The 23,818-nt window shown below is 32.6% G+C and overlaps 1 protein-coding gene across 3 annotated transcripts in view; it reads right to left on the bottom strand.

Annotated features, from left to right (window-relative positions):
• The window catches only part of LOC119638641 (heterogeneous nuclear ribonucleoprotein K), a 78,528-nt gene that overhangs the window by 25,958 nt on the left and 28,752 nt on the right, over positions 1–23,818 (bottom strand). For all 3 annotated transcript variants that reach the window (XM_038035542.1, XM_038035541.1, XM_038035540.1), the window contains exons 2-6: positions 8,159–8,265; positions 8,011–8,067; positions 6,621–6,664; positions 5,290–5,362; positions 5,112–5,207 (exon numbers count right to left, since the gene is read on the bottom strand). In XM_038035542.1, coding sequence (XP_037891470.1) covers positions 5,112–5,207; positions 5,290–5,362; positions 6,621–6,664; positions 8,011–8,067; positions 8,159–8,260 — 372 coding nt within the window. In that variant the 5' untranslated portion in view covers positions 8,261–8,265. The remainder of the gene's footprint in view (positions 1–5,111; positions 5,208–5,289; positions 5,363–6,620; positions 6,665–8,010; positions 8,068–8,158; positions 8,266–23,818) is intronic.

The raw sequence follows: 23,818 nt of genomic DNA, 5'->3' as shown, positions 1-23,818 counted from the left end.
CTGTGTTAGTCTGCTGCTGGTATTTATACTAATCATACTTTTGAAAGTCCTGACACATTTTTAATGTGGATAAATAGGTGAAACAAAGAGTTTGCTTTAAATTTTGTGTTTGTATAAATATTTCTGTTGAATATGTCGCAGAAAAATATGCAGCAAAACGTGGATGTTGAAAACAAGTGTACATACGCACATATTAACAACAAAAACGGGAATCAGCAATGCGACCGACAAAGCAACTCGCTTGGACTGTGCGATCCGAAAGTGGATAATTTTTTTAAAAATGATCCTTAGTGCCATGAAGTTAGTTTGAAATTGACAACGACATATTCAATCTACTGAAATTTCACAGGCAGCAAAGTCACTAATAAAGATCAAGGCTCTGCCTTAACTGTCGGCAGAGAGCAGTGTTAACTTCTAGTGACTTGATAAACAATAAGCTAAAGACGTAAGTCGAATTGTAATACACTAATAAGTAAACAAGTAAAAATACTATAGTGAACCACGGCCATCCCTTGAATATATTGCAACACACTATTGTTAGCCATATAACGACTTTTGAAAATGGGACATTTTATGGGAAATGGACGAAAAAGACCACCACGATCCGGAACGTTTTCAATGGCGTTGATTGTCCTTGAACCTAAACTCGTCAATGTATTAAATAAATGTCATCAAAATATGTCAAAAATTGTGGGCTATAAGATGGACATAGAAAAATAAGAGAGACAGACGGACAAACAGACACCTTAAATCAATTGAGAAAGTGATTTTCAATTGATCGGTGTCACGAGAAGGAGAGCTTATCTTAAGTCCTTCTATGCAAACTTACTCTACCCTTATATCAAAGATTGTGTAGGGTACAACAAATATATGTTATAAAGAAGGTTTTCAAAATGAAGCTTTTATTTTAATGAATTAAAAAGTAGAAAATGATTTTTTTTTTCTCGGAAAAAAGTTTATTAACGAAAAATGTCCTTTTATATAATTTTCACTTCTTACTTAAAATTAAAAATCTCTCTTATATTCCAAGAAAAAAATGAAAAGTCTCTATACTTCCGTAAGCTTTTACCTTTTTATTGTTAACTTTTCTGCTTTCATTCTGTAATTAATATTTTAATCATTAAAAATTGTTCCATAAACAATAATTACATGGAAAAGAAAGTCAGATAAAATCATGTGTAACATTAGTTTCATTGAAATTCTATTTTCAAACAAAATAAAAAAACACCTCAATATGATGACCGCTAACGCAAAAGCAAAACACATGACTACGTTTTTATTGCATTTCTCTCTCGTGTGCTTTTCTCTGTCAATTATTTGCATGTTAAGTGGCTATCTAATCAACATGCACTACCTACATTACCCTACACACTATATAATATAACATATACATGCTTTTACACATGCACACATAACATATATATATACATGTACATATATATTAAATACATATACATTATACATATACTTAGATATACGTCCACATATACATATATACATATATATATATGTATATATATGCACACATATACACATATTAAATACACATATACATAGTATACATATAGATACACACATATATATATACACATATATAAACATATATACATGTATATACACACATATATGTGAACACATACAAGTTGCTCGCTTACGATTTTTATCCCCTGAGCGGAAATTCAACTAAATCATCAAAATTTATATATTTGATGAAAATATTTTTTACTTAATTCTTTTTGAAATGAATTAAATATTTTTTTTTTTTTCATATTTTATATAAATATTAATATTGACTTAGTCGAAAAACCTTTTTCTCTCCATAAAAAAAAAAAAAAGACTGAAGCAGTTAGGGTTATTGCAGGCAACAGACGCTCTAAATTAAAGTTTTTCATTAAAAGCAATAGAATACAAAAAGCAAATATAAGACAAAGTATTTTTACAAATTAATTCTCTAAAATTCGTATTCAAGGATAAAACAAATAAACTCAAGATAGTTGACACAGGATTAACAATTATTAGTAAGAACGCGGAAAGGAAACTAATTAAGCTCATGCTATTCCCATTACAGAATCACAAATGTTTGCATCGACGAGTGTCAAAGGGCGTATTTATTTTAAATGATCAGCGGTTGAATATCGAAATCAGTACGTCAGTCCATTTGTGAAAACCACTATTGCCACGACGTACTTTTCTTTGAGCTGAAAGTTCTCAGCTCAAGTTCAATGTGGATAACACAAAACCAATTAACTAGTATATCTGTCCAACTACGAGCTATAGAAGAATAAATTTCAGTTCACTTTTATTTCTTATAATTATCGTTGCACCACGGAAAAAGCTGAACTATATCGACAATTGCTATGCGTATGGAATTTAAATCTTCCACTTTAGAGCTTTAAATATAGTCACAAATTGCCCCTAAATAATATCTCAATACTAAATCCAAAACTCAATTAATCAATTAGAAAATCAAAACCAGCCAACCCGATTATTGTGTGTATCATTAGCTATTAAACGCTGCACGGATTGCATTAAATTACATGAGAGCCTTCACAATATACATATAGAGCATAGAGTTGATTGATTTTTGGCTGAACTTGTAATAGCGTGCTTGTTTAACGTAATTTCTGGGTATCAAAATGTCAAATCAAAATATTATTAAACTTTAGAAGCTGTCCATGTCTTTTGCAGCAGATAAAATCTCTTAACAAAGCCATAGAAACATGCATTGCTAATCTTTTAAAAAAAAAAGAAAAGGAATTATTTCAAAAAATACACATACCTATCTTGCTGCATATTTCAGTGAGTTTTTTATCCTCTTTTACTTATACTTATCATATCATATCAATTATGACTTAACATTTACGTTCCATTGCATAGTTTTATGCGCAGCGTACAAAATTTATACGGTATACATTTAAGCGTAAATAACAAAATTGTCCGCTTTTATGATTAACATTTAAGATATTTGTGGCATGCTTTTAGGCGCCCTTAGCAAATATTTTTACTCCAGGAAGGTATACTCATATGTGCAAGCTTAAGATGCTATCTCAAAATGGCAAGAGTAATTTATGTTGAGCAACTATGAATAGAGTAATTTAAAAAAATTTAGTAAGAGTCGTTTAATTGGTGATTTTAAACAATAAGTTCGTCTTTGGCGACAGCACATCCAAGCAGTTGGTGAGATTCCAGAATTAACAGAGATAACCGGGGCCGAGAATTGAATATTTCGACTTCACTCAGGCGGACTCTCGCGATCGGCAAATAGTTCTTGTTTTTCAAACAAATTCTTAAAAAATAACTTTGTGCGAGCAAAGCTTTGCAGACTATTCACCAGAGGCCCTATTTCATACGATATGCTTTATGAATCAAGAAACAATTTACAATATTTATTGATAAACCCCTTGTCCCTATCAAAGGTGGAGAATGAAAATTTTAAAATAAGTTGGCTGAGGTATTTTACTATGTGTAGGAAATTTTGCTTATCAGAATCAGATCAAGGCAAGCAAGCAAAATGCTTCATGTGGCTTCTTACTATTTCGAATACCGCACAGGCGATGTAAGCGGACTTCTTGAATATTCTTCAGCAGTTAGCAAGAAAGCACAGAGTAAAATATATAATGAAGTGGACAAGATGCATTTAAGACATAACATCGGCATAGTAAGATTTTCACAAAGGAAGCAAAGCATTGGTTGCTTATAAAAACTTATGCAACCTGTTGGAAACGTGCCGACTTGATAAAAACGGTTTACCATATTTCATTGGAAAGACTTAAGTCTCAAAAGATATCGTCACGATAATGACATTTTCACATTCCTTGTTGAAGAGTAACCGACATCTAAGCAACTCTTAGCTATCAAATATTTTATTTAAGAAAACCAACGGCAGAACTTTTCCATCAACCTAGTACGTCGTTGATTAAGAGATAATTTTAGCTCCATCTTGAATACGCAATAAAGGACATAACGCAGCTAAGGTGTTAAGTGAGTCCATTGTGTCTATGCTTAGACTGAAGTAGACGCTTTTCACCAACATAAAAAGTCCAAGTGAAAAGAGAGACTAAATGTATTTTTAATCAAAGAAAGTTATTGTACCGTTATATATTACGAACATATATTAGGGAGACATTATGTTGGCCCAAAAATGTTCTTATATTACATAAGTGAAATAATTACTTTTACCGTCTTCGTTAACGCAAGGTATAAATAACATAAACACGTCTATCTTGAACAGAATAGAGACCATTCCCTTGAGATTAAAAAGCAATAAGACTTATCCTGTATATTATTATATTGGGTCGAATCATAAGTAACTTCCGCTTTTTTATCAATTATTTATTTTGTTTTCATTGAATAACAAAATCATATTCATTTAACAATTGATTGCTACACCTCCTGTTTGTTAGCGCGTATTTTCTTTAAAAGGTTGCCGTCAAAGTCGGAAGGAAGTCTCGCCTTTTAAAGTCGTAGCTCCAGAAAGTAATTTTGCAGATCAATTTCTAATTGCCCGACCAGTTATCAGTCCCTCACTCTATGCGCCGCATATTTTTTTAGCTGTCGCCTTAGCGCTATTCCCGCCTTCTATAAATTCCTGTAGAAGTCGAATCTGCATTTTTTGACTCTCCATTTCAGAGGTAAAAAAAAAACAGTTGACAATTAAATGTAGCATATGCCACATAAAACAATTGACAGTTGAAGACTGACTGAATTCTTCTCTATATAGTGGAAATAAAAACTCATTTATTTCGGTGACTCATAGTAGGTAAGTACGACCAATAGATTCTACTCAGCTACATCAGAAGTTACTTATGACTCCACTTAAAATTTCGCTTTTTGCTAACAAATATTCAATGGGGGCAGGCTATGCATGCGTTTTTTTTTTCTTTCTCTTATTAAACTGTTAACGTGGTCCTACGTACATACATTCATATCTTTTTCGCTGCCTACATAGAAGAATTTTTACATTTCATAAAATAAAATGCTAGGTAGTGCATGTAAAACGATTGTTAATATTAGGTGGATTTCATTTTAATATAAATTTAAGTTTCTTTTTTTTTTTCTACCAGCTCTAATAACAGAACAGACCTCCCTGTCATAATAAGCGGATTACTTACGTCACGTATTTCCTTAATTTTCTGACCACCTTTTCCAATAATACAACCGGCCAAACTCTGATGAATTAATAAACGAACATCGTATTCATCGTCACGCTAAAAATATTTTACAAAAAAAATAAAAAATAATAATAATAATTTTTTATATACATTTAAGTTTTTGTGTTTTTTCTCGTACCTCTTCATAGTATTTCAACATTTCCGTAATAATTTGAAGAGTTGCTTCCAAATCGGCCGATATAAGTATGGTTCTATTTTGTTATAAAAATATATGAAAAAGAAATTAAAAAAAGCAAATACATATGCATATTATTAATTGAAAATATTTATATCGACAAATATGAAAAAAAAAAAAAAAAAAAAAAAAAAGAGAAAAATTCTCCTACTATTGATAGAAAATTATTTCCTCACCCGTAGAGAAAAGCATACAAAAGTTTTTTTTTTTTTTTTATAGTATTTCTAAAATGATGCAAAATATGATGTTTTTTTTTTTTCCAAAATTACTCTGACCGAATTGAGAATATGAAAAGAAATATCCAAAAAACTGTGTATAGTTCTGTGGTTAAAGGAAACCGTGTACAGTTTTGTGGTTATTTATAAGGTGTCGGTTAAAAACAATGAATTTTCGGCATTAAACCACAAAGAAGAGACGAGGAAAGAGAGCAAGAGACAAAGAACGACAGAGAGAGAGAGACGAGAAAGAGAGAAAAACAGGAATCAGCAGCGACTAGAATTAAATGAATTTTGATGCTTCTTTAATTTTGACCATTTACCAATGGTTGAACGCTACAACAACAGGTGGTGGTTTAATTCATTATTATGGAATAAATGTGATATATAAGAAGAAAATATGGATGAGAATGTAATATAAAAATCAAAGGTTAAACGAGACCGTAATGATATAAATTTTCTTTTTCTTTTTCTTTTTTTTTTTTTTTTTGTGTTATCCAAGTTTGTTAATTGGGTTAAAAGCAAGAAAAAAAAAAAAAAAAAGAGAAGATATTATGAGATTAAATATTATCCAGAAAATTGTTCGACATTCAATTTTAGGAGTTTTAGTTTAGTGATTTGGTGAATATTTAAAAAGAAACTTTCATTATTTTAAGAATGCAACAAGAAATGCTTTGAAATGCGTATTTATATTGGTAAGTACTTTTAGGCTGAATTGCGTTTATTAAAAGAAGGCCTACTTCGAGGAGAACGAAACAAAAGAACTTATTTGAAACGAAAGTAGAACTCGTTGTGAAAAGTTAAAATGCAATAGAGAACGTTTTCAGAAAGAAATCTATCAAAGATTATTTGATCCTCCTCTCTTTAGAATAAATTACAAAGAGCTAAGAAAAAAAAAAAAAAAATTATATATGTATATATATTAACTTAGACCTCTAAATGAGCATTTTTTTTTTTTTCTTACATATTTTTAATTAATATAATGTATGCATAGTAAAATGTATAGTACAAAATAGTAAAAAAAAAAGAAAAGGTTTTGTTTAATAGATATTTGTTTACCGTTCGGGGCCTTGGGAATCGTCGACTGAGACAGTGGCTTTATACTGCAGATTTTAGGTGGCATTATATTCAAATATATGTGATGGACAACACACACACACACACAGAGTTTACCAAACAATTTCAAAAATTGAAAAATTGTTGGCACGATTATCATTTTATCATTTGTATTCCAGGTCAGAGGTACGCAGTACAATATTTAATGGGCACAACAGGCAGGCACAGGCGGGCGGGCGGGCGGTCGGTCGGTCGGGCAAGCGGGCAGGCGATTGGTCGGTCAGATAGGCAGGCAGGCGAGCAGTAGAGATTTTATTCACACATATACATAATTGGTGGCGATTGGTGGCGGTGTTCATTCAGGCGGTCGGTCGGGCGGGCGGGCAGGCGGGCGGGCAGTCGGTTGGTCATTTATTTTATGATGATGTTCAACAAAAGAAGACACCGAAACCACCACCACATAGGAGTGGTCGATTTGTTGAATGTGTTGTTTTGGTCGCATTTAGCATTTTTAGTTGCACAGAAACCAAAGAACCCATACCAATTCAATTCACATAATGTTTGGTCATTAATGGTCAATTGATTTGTTGGACGTGACGGTGTTGGGTGGTGGGCAGATTTTTTTTGTATTTTTTTTTTTTTTTTAAGTTATTTATTTTTGTAATTTAAATTTCAGTTTTGTTTCATATGTTGTTTATATATATTTGGGTTTAATTTTATGGTCATTAGACGCGTTGTTTTGGTTATGGGTTTTCGTTTAATACATATTTTATAATGTTTTTTATTTTTTATTTTTTTTATTTTTTTTTTAATTTTTTTTTTTTTTTTTTTTTGGGTGGCGAGAAAAGAGAGAGAGAAAGAAGAAAATTTGTCAATTAAATTTTAGGTTAATTGCAAGTTTTAATGTAATTCTAAATTAAATTTTTATTTTACTAAAATTATTAATAAGCTAAAGGCAGTTTTTATTTATTTTTTATTTTTTTCTGTAAATTGATGCATTTTTACCAGGCCTAACACACCAAGCTTAGAATTATTATTTAAAGAAAATTAGATTAAAAACAAAGATGAATTTTTTTTATTTTTTTTTTGAAAACAGCGAAAATGATTTAAATAAATTTTACTGTAATTTTTGATGGTTTGCTAAGATAAGAGGTGAGATTTGAAGTAAAAGCATTGATTAATCTTTTTAAGGAAAAAAAAAAAAATATATATATATATATATATATAATAGATTATGTTCTGAGGTGTTTCGCTGGCCTAAACACTATTATGAGTTATAAAAATGAAAAATTTTGAAATAAAAAAAAAAAAAAATCATAATTTCTGATAATTTTTAAAACAATCAACTATTGAAATACATTAAACGATTGCGTTAACTTAATATAATTTATACCTGAGTACGCATTTTTTGTATATGCTGACCGCCCTTGCCAATGATAGCGCCAGCAATCTATAAACATTTTATTAAAACGCATTAATTAAATAATAACTTTTTGTTGCATACTTTTTATGATTACAAATGAAATAAAAATACTACATACATTACTGGGTATTAAAACACGAACTTGATCATCATTCCGACGGTTGCGTTTATCAGGATGGGGGCCATCATCATTGCTATGATTATCACGTTTGCTCTTCATTCTTTCTGAAATTTAAATAAGAGAGAGAACGAACGGGAAAGAGAGAGAGAGAGGAGAAAAGATAACAAAGAACAATTAATATAAATATATAAATATAATAATAAAAAACGGAATCGAATACTCTATAAATAATAAAAAGAGATTTTTGTCTTTTTTATATCCTCTCTGTCAGGGTTTCATATAAATTGCATGTAGAGTAAATGAAAACAGTCTCGGTAGGTATCCAAGCGCTTTCATCAATTCGAATTTTATTATTACTTCTACCTCAATAAATTCTCTTCACTGTTTCACTTTTCACTACATCAAAAGATAATTGCCAAAAAAAAAAAAACTCTTCCTGCAGTTCAGCGGTTGTTTTGTTAACTATATAGGCGGCGGTCAGAATTCATATGTTAAACATCCTGAAAAACAGTGCGTCATAGCAGCGCTTTTTCTATCGTTTTCGTCTCTACTTTAAACCGGAGGATTGTTTGAAGTATTGGAAGCGTAGACTGGTTAAGAGCATGTCTTAAGGGTAAACACCACAAAACACTTTGAATATTATATATATACATATATATATATATATATATAGTTTTTGCAGAGCATAAAATACTCTTTCTGGCTTAAAACTTCGATGTCGCGAGTTAAGTCATTACTTGGAACTATTCGTAGCTGTAACCTCAATAGCTGTTGTTTCTTAAGACTTTAAGATCGTTTTTCTTGAAGCTATGTTTCTCAGATTGGTCATCTCAGGTCTCAAATGATTGATTGCCGAAAGGATAAGACTCGCAAATGCCAAGTCACGTTTAGAATCTCATTACGGTAGAACAATACTTTGCAGTATAGCCACAATTTCGAGCTACTTAAGCTTATGATGTTCTCTCGTTAGTACTTCAAGCCTAAAAATGTTGTCAACTGTTTACTGCGAACTTAGGAGCTACTTTTGATCGATGTTCTTCTCTATAACATCGTAGTTGAACTCTTCCATCTTAAATGTTGCTTGATCCGGCTTAATTTATATTGTAGCCAGTAAAGAAAAAATAAATAAATAAAATAAAAAGATGGTGTTTGGAGTATTGTTTGCGCTTTAACCCACTCGATTAATACCCGATTTTGGGCAAATTGTTTCAAAAGTATAAAAACATTTTAATGAAACCGAAAGCGTGTGGCGCAGGGTATATTTGAATCTGCTGACATATGCAATACTCAGAAGGATTTGGGTTAGGTTTTCTTTCTTCTGCATTGGTCGTTTCAGAATCGTTTTCTGAATCACTTTTTAAATCGATATATACTTGTCTGTCCATCTGTCCGTCTTGTTTTCTCGAACTCCATTTCGGAATTTTTGAGATATTTTGATAAAATTCGACACAGGGATACGTTTTGGCCCAGGGACAATAGCTATTGAAAATGGTTGCGTTCGGAACTCTTTTTCCCACACTTACCATATAAAGACTTATTTTGAAAAGTCACTACATGAATACCTGCAGAGTGGTGGTGTAGGATATTTATTGATGTGCCGTGACCCGCTAGATAGTGCTTTTGCTTGTTTTAAAATCAATATTTTCAAATGACCCTGCATGGCTCAGTGGAAAAATTTATTATGAAGCTACAGTTGATATTTGAAGTCAACCAATTGATTGAGATTTGAGGTGTTAAAAATTAAAACTGCTTAGAGGTGGAGTCAAGGAGCTTGTTGCAAAGTGCATGTGAAAAATAGGATTTCAATGCAGTGCTTGGTCTTCTGTAAGTACGTTCGCGAGAACGGCTCGTTATTTCGCGTTCACAAAGGAGAATTACAACTTTATGACGAAGAAGAATTGTAATTAGATTTTCTGAAGAGCTTTACAAGAAAGTGAAAGAATAAAACGCTTCTTCTTCTTATATATTAATTTTAACTACTACGGGCATTAGTTCCTGCCAGAGTTTTGAACTCTAGTTGCAAAAATCCTAAACTTATAAGGAATCGTTCATCATAGTGCAAAGTTGCCGTCAGAAAAAAGAAATCTTTATCTTAACCTTCAACCCTCTACTATATATGTTAATTTGATGCCTGTGATGGAGTGAATTGTGAATTTTAATTTTAGCAATGTTGGCCGGGTATATTAAAATAGAATCTAACTTCCATAATGATGTGTTGCTAACTTCTCCATAATATTTTTTTTATTTTTTTTTTTGTATAATTTATGTTAATATATTATTTAAAAATTCTTCAAAGAAAAATTCCTACATAATTAAATGAAAAAAAAAGAAAAAATTCATAAAAGTTTGCTAACTTGATTGCACACTACTAGTGTATGATAGCACACATATTTGTTCAGTTTTCATTCATTTCACATACAAGACTATATATAAGTATATTAAATTTGTCCTATTCTAGGTATCTAACAATTTCAAAAAACATATCTCTACATCTGGCGGATGTTAGCAAATGTCCTGGACTGCTTATGCCCGCTCAATTCTTTTCTACCTACCTACCTATGATCTACTTCGATTTTTCTTTGTAGTATAAGCTGCAGCTAATGACATTTTTGATTTCGCATTATGTGGCCAAAATAAGATATTCTCCCGTGTCTTATACCTGTTAATAGTGTTTTTTGATCGATTTTTTAAAGTATTTCCGTATTTGTTACTTGTTCGGTCCAAGTTATTTTCACTAATCTACCATACTGCCATATTTCGAAAGCTTCTTTTTGTCAGCTAACTTCAACGACAAGATGTCCATTACTTAGAGCAAAGTAGGCCAAACGCGCGATTTTACAAGGCGCCACAAGTTCACCACTAAGATTTTATGTAATACTTTGCTCATAAAATAAGACCAATACTCAAGTCACACTGATCCCATATGTATAGAATATCAGAAATATTTTTAGCTTTCTAAAATAGTAACATGATGACAGGCATCTGTGCCATTCTCTTGTGTATGACACAAGTAGTACACTTTCGGATTTTTATATGGAGGTTGCACTAAATTTTGTTTCCCAAATGAATTTTAATATGCAAAATTTGTTTAGGATGTTGTAGAGAGCCTTTTGTGGGCAGACTTTATCGTAAAGAAATGTTTACAAATTGTACAAACGGTTCAAAGAAGGCTGAAAGAAGGTTGAGGCAATTAAGGAATTTTGACATTTTCAACGGATCAGTCAACGACATTATAAAAGTTATTTTTGGCCTGAAACGCATCAAATCAAAAACACTCAATTTCTGCATTAGTTTGTCCAGACTATTTTGTTAAAAATTCCCTAACCGCTATAATCACTCGATTTAGCCACATGTGACTTCTGGCTCTTTACTAAACTCAAAAGATCAATCCGGTAGCAATGTTTTGATTTGATTAAGGAGATACAAGCTGAATCGCAGAAAGCTTTGAGAAAGTCATCCCGTGAGTCGACCGTAACACCTGTTTTGAGGATTGGAAAAGCCTTGACTTGGGTGGTATTGGAGGAGGGGTTACTTCGAGTGCGCCGACATAGATTCCGAGTAATAAATAAATTTGAAAAAAAAAATTCACATACAATTCAATTGGTCTTAATTTTAGATCACAGTAGCAATCTTCGCCCCCAAGAAAAAGACTCCAATAAATTTTGCTTTATCTTAAAAGTAAATCAAGTAGACTCCCTGCAGAAGAAAACAGTGCGCGTTTTACAATTTTTTTCTTTTTTCATAGAGATTGTAAGTAAGAAAAGATTCGGTTTGATTCTTTTTTCTTTTTTTTTTTTTTTTTTTTAAATAAATTTTTTTTTTTTTTTTTTTGTTTAAATTTGTACAAATTAAAGGTGATGTAGGTTTTGCAACCTACAAAATACCAAATAAAAAGAAAACACCTGCAATATGTTATAAACACAATGCTTTACACTATGTGCGGTAGTTGGATGAGTTGAACAGATAAGCACCACCAACCAGCCAATAAAATAACGAAGTAAACAAACACTGCCTCGCCATTGTACTACAAATATTAAAAGTTAGCTAGAAACGTGTAAAAGCTTTAAAAAAAAAAGCAGCAGCAACAACAACAACGACGACAACAACATTTCCATATTCAAATGATGCACAAATAGTAAGCAATGCATGGGGTATAGCAGTCACTGATATAGGAATATTTCATTAATAATAAAACAGAAAAAAATACAAGAAAAATTTGCAATGCATTCCATGCTGAAAATTACTGAACGATGCAATTGAAGAAAAATGATATTACCCCGTGGAGCGAAACAAAGGTATTTATATGGAAATTATCAGACTTTGAAGTTATTCGAGATGCGTTGGTTCAGTGGAGCCATTACTGCAATTTAGCCGCAAAGAGCGCTCGCTCTTCTCTTCCGCTCATAGAAATCTGATCTTTGACATGTGAAATCCTTCTTGCTTCTTTCACAAACCGCATGCAGATCTATTAATCAAATCATTTTACCTTTCTATTTCCAAAAAAAAAAAAAAAAAAAAAAAAAAAAAAATTTCAAAACAAAAATCCATCGAAAAACTCTTAAAACTCTTTAAAGCGTGCGTTCTGTATGTGATAAGCTTATTACGTATAGCGATAATGATTTGTGAAAACTCGAAATTTTATTTCGTTCGCCTCCACAGGTTTTTTTAAAAATCGATTTCGACAGGCTTTCACTGACAAAAGTCGACCACAACTTTAACTTTGATAGTTTAGTAGGTATTGAGAAATTTTAGAATTGCTTGCATGTATTTTGATCAGCGACATTTACTGGCGAAAATGGCAAAGTACCAATATACACGATAGTTAAATTTGAGTTGATTCGCATGATTTTAACCTTTCTCTACATAAAATAAAAATTTTCCATTTAGCGTTATTGAGTTATTCAGTGTATACGAGACGCTAATCATGAAATACTCAAAATTGCATTTTCGACAGAAATCTGCTGCCGAAACCCATCGAACAATTTTAGAAACTTATGGCGTTATTGCTCCATCATATTCCAATTGTCGTTCTTGGTTTCAACAATTTGAAAGTGGTGACAATGAATGGCCTTGCGGATCAAAACAGTTCGAAGACAGTAAAAGACTTATTGGAGAGATATCCAGCTCAAAGTTTTCAAGAACTTTTAACAAACAAGTCTTCAAGAACTTCCGAAGAGCTTAGTAGTTGATTAGTCGACTGTTTCTAAACGCTTATATGCGATGTGAAAAATCCATACGAATTGACTGAAAAATACCGTTGCGAACCATTTCAATATTACGGTTCCATTGCTTGCGAGGCAAAAAAGAAGACCTTTCTGTGGCATATGGTGACTGGCGATGAAAAGTGGGTCGACTACGACAATCCTAAGAGCAAAAGGTCATGGGCTAGTCCAGGCCCTAGCCATCCCCATCGACACCGATCATGGCCATATGGTTTTGGCTGTGCATATGGTGGAGTAAGCAAGATGTAGTGTATTACGAGCTGCTAAAATTAAATGAAACTGCTACTGTCTGCAGATGTCCACCGACATCGATCCACCAAATTAAACGATGTATTGTTGGACAGAAGACAAGCGATGGCTTCTAACAGGTGCAAAGTTATCCTCTTGCATGACAACACCTTGCGGGAGTTGTCGAGGATACACTGTTACAGTTCGAACGAAAAGCTCTGTCTCACCAGCGTAGGGCCTTCTGATTATCACTTTCTTAGACCGATGCAGCAAAGCTTGGCTTTCACGCGGTTTCAAAATGTTGAAAAAGTGCGAAAATGAGTCGATGATTGGATCGCCGCCAAACCAGTAACATTCTGTCGAAACCGTATCGCCAAATTACCAGAAATGACGGAAAATGTCGTGGAAAATTGGGGAAAATATTCTGGTTAATATATAATGTATAAAAAATTTTCTGAATAAATGTCTATTCCAAGTGAAAAAATGATCAAAATACTTGCAAGCGCTAAGTAAGACATTTTCGCATTTGGCTTATTCGATTTTCGCTGTAGATCTATATATGCATATATCATCTATCATATATATGAAATATTTGTAAATTTTCCCTCCAAGAATGAAGGGCACGGTTTAAATCTTGATAATTTAACTCAGCTTTATTTCTCTTTCAATCCTTTCTTCCATTCATTGCTGAGACGATTTTCTTCTTTTCATTGCTGAGAGACTGTATTTACGTAAAATGAAGAATTTCTATGTTATTTTGCGCAGTTTTAAGAATCCCGCCAACCGATAAGCAAAGATGAACGAGCATAAAGTTATCTACAAATCATGACATCGATCCATCTCACTGTCACAAAATCAAACCATTAAATTCCTCTACCTGCTTCTACAATTGACAAGTATGTAAAAGCTTAGCAATGTTTTGCATCGATAATAAAATGTATGACGACACGACACGACACGACACGACACGACCCGTCGGCCTCATTTGAATGAATTTTTCCTTTAATTATTTCATTGTAATTTAATCTAACATTTTGTAAGCTTTTCATATATGTCAGAGTCAATGAAATTGACAAACTGACATTGAATGATCTAAACGAAATGTAATTACACAGCCTAAAATGAAAGAAGAGATGAAGAAAAATTTGTACACTTTTTTTCACGTAAATTATTTCAAATTAAATTTTCCTACGGAGTTATATTCACTTCAAACCACAATCTCAATTTTTTGTAACAAGCTGCTTATCAACGAGAGATGAGTTACTTTATTTAAATCAATGATGGCAGAAAAGCATATAGTTTCACGAGCTGTATTACGTGGAGCATAATATTTGAAGTGAAAAAATTTCAACCAAATTTCATTCACTGTAACTGTAGTCAATCAGTGCAGAATCACACCGGCAGTGCAGGAATTGACGGTTCGAGACATTACTAACTTAGCTGTGCTGAGCTTTTCGAAGCACTTCGAGCTAATGGAGAAAAACTTCCAAAGATGGAATAATTATGTTTTAAACAAAGTCCTGATATGGTTCATGCATTTCCCCAGCATCCGTCCAGTCAATGTTCCCGTTTGAAAGTTGCACTATTGACAGTTCAAAAATTCCGAAAATATTTATAAAATTTTCAGATTCATTTTCCTTAGATCGAGCATTTTTTCGTTTGCAGTGTCAAATCGATGGATTGAACTCATTTTTGCAATGTATTTGTGAATTGTGTTCAAAGTTAAGTTCACCGAGTTTGAAAAATCAAACCACCAACAAGCCAACGAGCAGGCATATTTATACTTTTGTGTATCTCATAGTTTTGCAAGTGGAGTACAAAAAAAACTATACTTTTCTCTCTCTTTTTGTGGTGATGGTATTTATGCCTTAGGCACAGTGATTGCACAGCCTTAATAATCAAGTTTAAAAGGACTTTTTAAATATTAAATTACTATAAAAACATGTTGCCCTATTATACAATATAATTGAACATAAATTCTTCAGGTGATTTTCTTCGGTTCTGTAATCGCTTTATTGCATACCTATATTTTTCATGGTGTCGAATGTGGAGCGTAGAGTTGATCTTTTTTTCTTCAACAATTAAAATAAAAATTTTAATCTTGAGCAAATAAAATAACTATAGCGCCCAATTCACTATAGGCCCGATTAATACAGTCATTCGGTATTAATCAATCAAAAAGCTGGTCCGATCCAAACAATTTTTAATAGGATTCGTTCTTGGGCTAAAGCACGCCAGTGTCCAAATTCGATCAAAATATCACAAAAAGTGCTACCTTTTAGGTTAAACATAAGAAATATAAGGCGGACACAGGGACAAGCGGACAGACGAGCTTAGATCGCTTGTAAAGAGAGACGGATCTATGTCAATTCCGTGTTATACTCTATCATATGCCGCGCGGGGTATAAAAAGCATATGCACCGGGCTACTATGTTGTTTCATAGTTTATCTTGCATTTAGGTCGTAGTTGAAAAAGGTTACAGACAAATTCATTTTTCTCAGTGTGTATTCTCTGTCATTTATGGAAACTTTTCCACCTGCTTTGGTCATCATGTACAAGCTATCAAACGTTATTATTAAGTATGTTGTATGCTAACAATAGTCGCTTAATTTTACGTAGTTTACATATCACACAAAAATTTTTCTATTAAATATTTATCAACCAAGATCAATCTCCAGCAGTTCTCGTTATTTTATAATATTTGATTTAGTTTAGGTGTTCCTATTAAGAACAATTCCGCACATCCACAATGCAATGTTGACCTATTTTCGAAATAGTCGGTTCACTTCGTAAAGGTGGTTAGCGCTAGGCGATTTATTTTTTTCTGGTCACAGAATCTACGTTCGCAAAGGCCAATTGGGTAAAGAACAGAAGCCAGTTTGCCTTAAATTCCACTAAAAGAATTTGTAGTAATATATATGACACTCTAACTGTCTTCACACATCACTTAGTAAGTTCATAGGACGCTACACACAGAATTCAGGTTTCACAAAAACAAGAGCCGAGACCTATCATACCATATGTTTATAGAATGGCGTGCACACAAAATTCAAATTTCTCCGTTACTTCCGCTAACTTATTGAGTTATGTGTAATGTTCTAATAGCTACAGAAATTGGTAGGTCACATTTCCTTTTTCCTCGAATAATAAAAAAAATTTCAATTATTTAATCCCCAAGAAGGCAGCAAAAGCTTTTTCATTAAGCGTGAAGCTGAGAAGTAGGCAACAGAAACTGTCTTCTCCACATAAAAATTACACTGAAATTAAAGCTAATTGTTCTTACGTTTACACCTGCAAGTTATTTCTTAGATCTAAACGGGTTCTAGTAACAATGTTAATAATTGTAATAATAAAAATATTTTTTTTTTTTAGATAACGTGTAGTTAATATATACCCAATCGTACTTCTCGAATAACAGTTATTGAAAAATGCGTTTAATAACTGCGAAACTTTCCCAAAAACCATTAATTAAGGCTGGGTTGATCTAGCTTAGCCATCCAGAAGTAGTGTGGATTCAACAAATTTTGAAATTATACTCCTTGAGTTTGTTAAGTTTTCACATTCCCATTAAGGTATAAAAATTCTTCAACAGTGTAATATAGAGCAAAGCCCGTTAGCCATGCATCTTTGTCCGATTATAGGCAGAATTTTTAAAATTTACAAAAACTTTCACTTGGCAGCTAAGTGTTCAAATTCAGTTGGAAAATAGATCTCAATTGCTGCGGTGATGACTCTAACTAAAACTTTTATGCTCTTCACTAAGTGCGATACTAATTTTGTGAGGATGTGTATAACAATCAGAAGGACTTGAGATCCATCTATTGTAGTGCTGGTCAAAGTTATTTGCTGGATCCATCTAAACTTAGTTGTCCGTCTATCCCTATGCCCGTTTTGTGTTCTTTCAAGCTATGGATCGCAATTTCGGCGATATTTTGATGAAATCTGATCTGTTCTGGACTCAAGGGCAACTGAGCAACCAGAAAAATGTAAGGTGGCCCACTTTTTATTCGAATGATGGATTCAGGATCATTTTCTGAATTGATTTCAGATAGTCTGTCCAGCTGTCCATTTTGAATTCTTCCGTTAAACCTATATATAGATCGCAATTTTTAAGGTATTTTCATGAAATTTAGTGGCCTAAGGACAAAAGCTGTTGAAAATGATTTAGATCGGATCACTTTCGACATGAGGTTTTCTGTCGAAAAATTGTTATTTGGATGACTGTATTAAGCAAAATGTTCTAGGGTATTTAGTGGTGGGCCGTGGTGAGTCCACTTGTATGAAATTTGATTGTACAAACTACGTAAAAAATTAATGCTGCCGTGATGACCGATTCAAGTACAACGTGACAATTAAAAAACTAAAAAGCGAAAAAATTCACTAAACCATTTGAAGTTTAGATGAATGTCTATCCATCCAGTTTTGTTTCTTAGTTGATTCGTTTTAGAAAATATAATCGTTTATCCAATTTTGGTGTCAATTACAATTTCATTTTAAAACCAAAATAATTTATAATCTAAAATGTCACTGGAGCTGTTGTATATATAAATATATATGGATATATATATATATGTTCATGTAACAGACAATTTCAATTACCTTTTTTTTTTCTTTTTTTTTTTTAAATGTTAACCAAAAAAAAAAGAAGAAAAAAAATCACATTCAATTACATTTCAATTCTTTTTATCGTATTAGTATCACACAAATATCACTACTTGTCAAGGTGGGTAAGTAAGTAAGTAACTAAAAATTTCGATAGGCGGCGATTTAAAAAGAAGAAGAAATCTTCTGAAGTATTTACAGTTTGACAGAATAAAAATTACTAACAATTTATTTAGATAAAACTTGTTATTTATGGCGGAAAACTAATAAAAGACTAAGGCAATGCGACGAAAAGGATACAAACAATTGAAAATTTTTTCAAAAATTTACTTAAGCTACTAGGATACGCAATGATGTGGTCAAAACGGAAATTGACCAATCAGAATTCGTCGAGTAGTCGCAAACATTAATAAACGTAACTCCACCCGTTCACCTGCCTAGAAAATAAATGCACAAGTGAGTGACTACTACTATTAGATCAAAGCTGGACGAAAATTAGACTTGAGTTCGACTAACTAACTAGACGGGCAGCTAAACTGCATATCTCCTCCTCCTTCTTCTTCTAGGGAAAATGTGAAGGTGTTGCAACGCGAGGGCCAATAAAAATTCTACAAATAAATTGATCATTAAATATTCTAAACATGGAAAGCTTACTATATACATATATATATATATATATATATATCATCGGTAATAGATAATAAAAGAAAATAAGGGCAACCGTTTCCTTCTATAGACAAGTAAATGACAAAGATAGCGAGATGAAGGGGAATTGACTAATGGCTAACACGCAACACTACACAGACACATAATTATAAAATGACTACGACGACGACCGTAAAGAGAAAATGCCACAACAAATAATTTGATTTTTTGCATATAAAAAAAAAAAAATTAGAAAACACATATGGAACAACAAAAGCTATTTGCCCCTCTTCCCCCCTTTAAGTTAATTGCGTACGTACTCTTTCGTAGTTAAATAACAATTCAGTAACGGAATACATAATCTTTATATAGAAATACATGATACATATAAATATATGTCCTTAGACAGACATTTATCAAAATAATTCTTCGAGCTCCGGTATATATTATAAATTTTAAATGATTCCATACGCGAAGAGAAACTCTTTATTCACTTTAAGTCGAATGCTAAGTGCCCATAAAAGCGAAATTTCACTTTAAGGTGAGTAAAATCCCCACAAATCGCCAACTAGCACGCCACCAACAAACCCAATTAGCAGAACAGCGCGATCGTAATAGGAAAACTTTCATATCAATAACCGATATTTAACCGCTTTGTGAACCTAGTTAAGATTATTTGAAGCACAGCAAGCGCTCAAATAGAACCATGTGAAATGGACGCGATCAGTAGAATCCGAGAGCTTAGCGAATCATTATGAAAATCAAGTTCGCCTCAATGCGTAGGCAATGAAAAATATGTTGTAATGTCAGTTCGCAGTTCCTTGCATCATTGTTCAAGGTGCAAATTGGCTCCGTTGGACTCTTGATTAAGCTGCCGATATCAGCATCAATAATCAAAGTAGTGAGCCCGCACTTCGATCGAAAGGTATCTTTTTTCCTTTTGCTCCAATTTTCAGGCGTTTGTGGCAAACGGTTATATAAAAAGTTCAGGTCTGATGTAAGTTAAATAAATTGGTTTTTTTTTTCTCGCTTTTTTGTCATATTTATGGCAGCTTATGTACGCATTAATAGCCCTGTTCTACAAACTGATAACTTTGAGACCTCTGGCAGCTGTCGCACGGATAAATCAAATACACTTTTGAATATATATGTATTTTATGGAATTTCTAATACATGGACGTATTATCTGACTACCAGCAACAGCATGACAATCCTAATATGCTCCCATTCTTTGGTGACGGAATTATATGGAAAAACAATAACAAAAAAAAAAAAAACCCAATATTTGTATTATAAAAGATATTTATTTTTAAAACATTTAAATGAAGCGATACAAATATTCAACTTTTGGAACGTGGGAATGGAAACAAAGACATATTGTGGTTTCAACTTGCAGCGATGATGGTGGCGTGATATTTAGTTGTGTCAACACCAGCTGATCCTTTTCGCATTTTACATTTATTAATTATGCAAAAATATAATTTTCCATACAATACACACACACATACACACACAAAGAGAAAGAAACAGACATAGCACAGTTAAATACTATGCACTTTCTTGGACATGCATTTAAACACACAGGTGAAAATATTTTCTATAAATTTTTTATTATCTTTAGTAAAGAAGACGTTCTTTAAAAACTTACGCAAAAGAAAACTCTAAGAAAGTCAACAAATTATGTATAATTTTCAGAAAAATATATAAAAAAAAGCAAAGTAAAAAAAAAAAAACGAAAGGACGCAAAAAGAACAAATTCAAATGAAAAAATAAAAGAGGTAAACATTAGAAAAATTATTAAATAATATATAAAAAATGCTATACTAGTGTGTAAGCGATATACAATTGCTCTGTGTAGAAATGGTGCCAAGCGAGCAAATACGACCAGTATTACAATCGACCGATCATAGTTGATTCTCTTCGTGCTTCGTAAAACAGTAAAGAGCTCACGTGTTATGAATTTATCCAAAAAAGAACCGTAGCTTTGGACACATGTTACCCATTTCTTTCAGACATTGCCCTGAGCGTTCTATTTAAGTTGCTAGATCAGATGAATATATTAGAAAAGCTTGCTGGATAACTTAACTTACTTAATACTACCTCAAGAATTTTTTTCATCATTTTTTTTGAGGAATGATAATCAAAAGCTTTATGTGGTTTATAAATTGTAAGTAAATGAAAGTAAAAGCCTTACAGTAGGGCAGGGTCCACTGTATATACCTCACTTCACTGCGCTTAATACAATTATTCATATAACAAAAGTAAGGCTTTACAAAAAAAGTGGTTGACAAAACATTCGGTCCGAAACATTTTAATCAGTACTCTTGGCTGGGCTAAAGAACGCCATTGTAGCAAAATTTCATTACAATATGCCATAAATTGTGATCTCAAAGGTGAAGAAAAGAATACAAGACCAACGAATGGATAAACAGATAGACGGACGTGTTTAGATCAATTTAGAAAACTGTTTTCAGGTCAGTGTACCAAATTCTCATAAATTGTGATCTCAAAGGTGAGGAAAAGAATAGAAGAGCGACAGACGGATAGACAGACAGACGGACGTGTTTATTTAAATTTAGAAAGCTATTTTCAATCGATCAGCATAGTAAAAAGTGTATCTATCTCAAGTTTCTCTGGACGGACAGACGGACAGACAAGCTTAAATTGATTCAGAAAGTGATTTGGAATCGATTAGCATAATAAAAGTTGAACGTATCTCATGCACCTCTGGTTGTTGTTTAATACAATAGGGACAGACAAACAAGCGGGCAAGCTTAAAGCGATTCAGAAAGGAATTCCGACTCGAGCGCTATAATAAAAGATGAGTATAATTCAAGTCTTTGTAAGTATTGCTCACTTTCGCACAAACTTAACATTCCCTTCCACTACAAGTGATGTAGGGTATAAAAGTAAGTACACTGGAGCAACCTAAAATGTTTATGTCGAAGTGGTCGGTCGCATTGCCAATTCTAGATCAATTTTTAAAGAATTTTCTAGTACGCCAAACAACGAGTTTATAGATAGTAACTATTCTCTATTCCTTTTCCTGTTTTAGCAGATAAATTAATTGATTTTTTTTTTCTTTTTTCAACGCAATTTATATTTTTAAAAATATCCCACGAATTTCGCTAGGGAATGAGGGAATAAAGGTAAAGTGAAAAAAAAAATTTGAAGATAATCACTTGAGAATTGAAATACATTTATATGACGGGTCACGTCAAGCAGGTGCTATAAAAGTAGCTTTTTATGAGAAAAGCCGCTCTGGCGTTAATTTGTTTGCAAAAAAATTGTTTAAAATTTTTAATATTTTTTTTAAGTTCATCAACATATGTAGACATGTGTAAAACATTTATTACACTACACTAATTAGCTTTTCGTAAATGAATGCCACATAATGAGTCATAACTTTGCATTTGCAGCCTGGCATCAGTATACTTTCTATGTAATATATGAATCGGGGGGGAAAAAATTATATATATATATATATATATAAACTGATATAATAAATTTATTTTGCTACTTACTCTTGGCTTTAGAGAAAATCTTAAAAGTTTCAAGTGGCTTTTGGTAAATTCTACGTCGAAAATAAGTTCAAAAAATCAAATACAAATTTCCCTTAGATTTCCTGCATTGTCTATGAAAATTGTTGTTAAAAGTAATAAACAAAGATATATAATAAAAAAAAGTTTTTTTAAAAAGAAACTCAATCCTAATGAATTACAAGTAGTATGCGCCTAAAGGTAATATAAGCAAAGAGTTTTATGAAATTAATTCTTGAACGCGTGATTGGAATGAAATGTTGTTATAATAGGATTCCCTCCCTCTTACATAAAATGCGTAGTCTTGTGTAGTTAGTTCTACTAGATATTATAACAAATATAAGATTAAATGATAAATTTAAATAAAATGTGACCGCTTTAATTGTTGTCATATTTAAAATAAAAGTAATCTGACATTTGTAAATGCATTATATACGAATATCGGCTATTGATAGAAACTTAGCTACGTCCTATAATAATGGATAAAGCAATAATTATATCCACGATAATGGTTAAAAAAGCTTACTGTCATCATGGTTTAAAAAAAATTCGCGCAATTAAATTACGAGAGGTATTTAGCAGTACATGTAACGAAGGACTGGCATATAGAGCTGGCGTAGGTAGGGATCGCGACTACCAAGTTATAGGTGTTTGCGAGTGCAAGTCTCAACATGCCAGACATCACTTGATGTTCGCGGATTCAAACTTCAATCCAATAGACATCACTTGATCGTAGCTTGAGTGAGCAATCAATGGGTAAGGATCGCCTATACTACCCCTTAGGCTGCGGCCACTTTCTGCGTTTTTCCCCACTTCTCTCTAATTATAACCATATTGCACATATGGTGAACAACACCTGAATGATTGCTTATAAGATAAGCGTAGCAAAGTTGACCCAGAAAAATTCAAAGAAAGTGAAGGCAAACACGCCATTCTGGAGAAGACGCAGTAAATCATAATGAAACATTTATTAAGATTATTCTGGAAGATTGCTTTTGTATCTTAAATCTTCCATTCCACAAGTGAATAACATTGGGTTTGGGTTGTAAATATCGTTTTTGAGCATAGAAATATAAATTCGCGGAAAAAAAAACTCGGAAACCCTAGCATTAGCAATTACGTGAACACATTCAGCCGCATAAAATATTGTCGTACTAGAGTTTCGCATAGCATGAAAGCTCACTTTGAAACTGAAAAATAACGAGACAGCGAACCCGTAGAATCGAATGAATCCTATTACTGGTTCAGAACGACGCCCCAGCAAACACGAGAGTTACGTTGCGCGAGTCGATGAAATAAAGTTAGCGATTGGATCAGTCGGAATCTTATTAAATAATTACTTTCCCCCAATTCTAAAGGCATTTTATTGAAATGTGTATGAGTTGTGCCGATGAGGTCAGCAAAATAGTTTTCATTGCAA

Source organism: Glossina fuscipes, unplaced genomic scaffold (assembly GCF_014805625.2).
Source record: "Glossina fuscipes isolate IAEA_lab_2018 unplaced genomic scaffold, Yale_Gfus_2 91, whole genome shotgun sequence".
NCBI classification, from domain to species: Eukaryota; Metazoa; Arthropoda; class Insecta; order Diptera; family Glossinidae; genus Glossina; species Glossina fuscipes.
This window is presented reverse-complemented; position numbering and strand designations above follow the sequence as displayed.